Source organism: Genypterus blacodes, unplaced genomic scaffold (assembly GCF_046128005.1).
Source record: "Genypterus blacodes isolate CSIRO-AG114 ecotype Tasmania unplaced genomic scaffold, CSIRO-AGI_Gbla_v1 ptg000459l_1, whole genome shotgun sequence".
In the NCBI taxonomy this organism is placed as follows: Eukaryota; Metazoa; Chordata; class Actinopteri; order Ophidiiformes; family Ophidiidae; genus Genypterus; species Genypterus blacodes.
This window is the reverse complement of record NW_027467226.1, coordinates 5001-7500: the sequence shown is the minus strand read 5'-3', so window position 1 is coordinate 7500 and position 2500 is coordinate 5001. Positions and strand designations below refer to the sequence as shown.

Here is a 2500-nt window from a genome sequence, read left to right as displayed (position 1 = left end):
GATCATTATTGAATCATTTCACAGATGAGTTTTTATCTCTGTAGTTTATTGTAGTTTTCACTCTATGAGCGTGTTGGAGGAATTTAAATCTCTTCTTCTTCTTCTTCTTCTTCTTACATTACATTACGATCATTTGGCAGACGCTTTTATCCAAAGCGACTTACATTACATTACATTACATTACACCCTTCGCAGAGGGGGGAGCAATTGAGGGTTCGGTGCCTTGCTCAGGGGCACCTCGGCAGGGGCTTGACCTGGGGACCCTCCGGTTCTTAAGCGGAAGCTCTACCCACTGAGCTACTGCCTCCCACTTCTTCTTCTTCAGGTCACTCTTGTGTTCTGAGCCTTTGAGGTCATTCAACCTCAGTGTGATCATAATGTTGTACATCTGTTTAAGTCAGTTGAAGCTTAATGGAGCGCCAGCACCATCTACCGTCTGCAGGCGGTACTACACCAACCAGAGTCACTACAGGTCTGAACTCATGTCATGTTAGATGAAGTGAAGATGTCTGCTCTCAAATCAAAACAACAACATCAAGCTCCATGAACAGAGACAGCAGTCTGAGTGAGCGCCCCCTGCTGCCCTCTGCTGCCCCCTGCCCTCTGCTGTCTGCTGCCCCCTGCTGTCTGCTGCCCTCTGCTGCCCCCTGCCCTCTGCTGCCCCCTGCTGTCTGCTGCCCTCTGCTGCCCCCTGCTGTCTGCTGCCCCCTGCTGCCCCCTGCTGTCTGCTGCCCCCTGCTGTCTGCTGCCCTCTGCTGCCCCCTGCTGTCTGCTGCCCCCTGCTGTCTGCTGCCCCCTGCTGTCTGCTGCCCCCTGCTGTCTGCTGCCCTCTGCTGCCCCCTGCTGCCCCCTGCTGTCTGCTGCCCTCTGCTGCCCTCTGCTGCCCCCTGCTGTCTGCTGCCCTCTGCTGCCCTCTGCTGCCCCCTGCTGTCTGCTGCCCTCTGCTGCCCCCTGCTGTCTGCTGCCCTCTGCTGCCCCCTGCTGTCTGCTGCCCCCTGCTGTCTGCTGCCCTCTGCTGCCCCCTGCTGTCTGCTGCCCCCTGCTGTCTGCTGCCCCCTGCTGTCTGCTGCCCCCTGCTGTCTGCTGCCCCCTGCTGCCCTCTGCTGCCCCCTGCTGTCTGCTGCCCCCTGCTGTCTGCTGCCCCCTGCTGCCCTCTGCTGCCCCCTGCTGTCTGCTGCCCCCTGCTGCCCTCTGCTGCCCCCTGCTGTCTGCTGCCCCCTGCTGTCTGCTGCCCCCTGCTGTCTGCTGCCCCCTGCTGCCCTCTGCTGCCCCCTGCTGTCTGCTGCCCCCTGCTGTCTGCTGCCCCCTGCTGCCCTCTGCTGCCCCCTGCTGTCTGCTGCCCCCTGCTGCCCTCTGCTGCCCCCTGCTGTCTGCTGCCCTCTGCTGTCTGCTGCGCCCTGCTGTCTGCTGCCCTCTGCTGCCCCCTGCTGTCTGCTGCCCCCTGCTGCCCTCTGCTGCCCCCTGCTGTCTGCTGCCCCCTGCTGTCTGCTGCCCTCTGCTGTCTGCTGCGCCCTGCTGTCTGCTGCCCTCTGCTGCCCCCTGCTGTCTGCTGCCCCCTGCTGTCTGCTGCCCCCTGCTGCCCTCTGCTGCCCCCTGCTGTCTGCTGCCCCCTGCTGCCCTCTGCCCCCTACTGCCCCCTGCTGGTATTTGTGAGCAGCGCCTCCTGCTGATTGATCAGCTGTTAGTGTTTGTTGTATTAAAGGATGAAACAAAGAGACTTCAGTGTTAAGAGTTTATTGACATTTATGTTTTCTTTCGTTTAAGATAAAATGACATCATGATTGATTGATTGGTAATGAAGCCAAGTGTGTAGATGCTGTGTGTGTGTGTGTGTGTGTGTGTGTGTGTGTGTGTGTGTCCGCAGCACTTTGACTCACTGAGTGACTCTGCTCCTTCATCACTAAATGTTTTTTTATTGTATTGATGTCAAATAAAATAAAATGAATAATAATGCTAATGTGAGCCTGAATGAAGGCCCTCTGCTGGTCACCCAGGGCAACAAGCCGCTCTGCTTCACTCCTCCTTCCTCTGCACGTCTGCCCCCTGGTGGCCTGGAGAGGCACAGAAAGGGTTAAGGCTTAACGTGTGCTAAACATGAACACAAAGCTTCTACACATAGGTGAGCAGGGGGCTGAAGAAATTCATCTCTCTCTCTCTCTCTCTCTCTCTCTCTCTCTCTCTCTCTCTCTCTCTCTCTCTCTCTCTCTCTCTCTCTCTCTCTCTCTCTCTCTCTCTCTCTCTCTCTCTCTCTCTCTCTCTCTCTCTCTCTCTCTCTCTCTCTCTCTCTCTCTCTCTCTCTCTCTCTCTCTCTCTCTCTCACCTGTGCACTCCACCTCAATCACTGAGGAGCAAACCCAGGGCTTCAGGTCTCCACAGTCCAGCAGTGCAGACTCGGACCCGTCGCAGTCGGACAGAAGCCTCCACATGGGCTGCAGGTCGGGGAGGAGGACTCTTGTCGTGGACACGGCGGCGCCACAGTCCAGCTGCCTGCACGCCACCG

At 57.6% G+C, this 2500-nt stretch overlaps 1 protein-coding gene across 1 annotated transcript in view; it reads right to left on the bottom strand.

The window, feature by feature from the left end:
* Positions 1 to 1758: 1758 nt before the first annotated feature.
* The window catches only part of LOC142990085 (scavenger receptor cysteine-rich type 1 protein M130-like), a gene marked incomplete at its 5' end in the record, with an annotated part of 5456 nt that continues 4714 nt past the window's right edge, over positions 1759 to 2500 (bottom strand). Inside the window, 2 exons of the mRNA XM_076139824.1 lie at positions 1759 to 2051; positions 2321 to 2500. The exon at positions 2321 to 2500 is cut by the window's right edge and continues 123 nt beyond it. Of these exons, the coding sequence (XP_075995939.1) occupies positions 2014 to 2051; positions 2321 to 2500 (218 nt within the window). The remainder of the gene's footprint in view (positions 2052 to 2320) is intronic.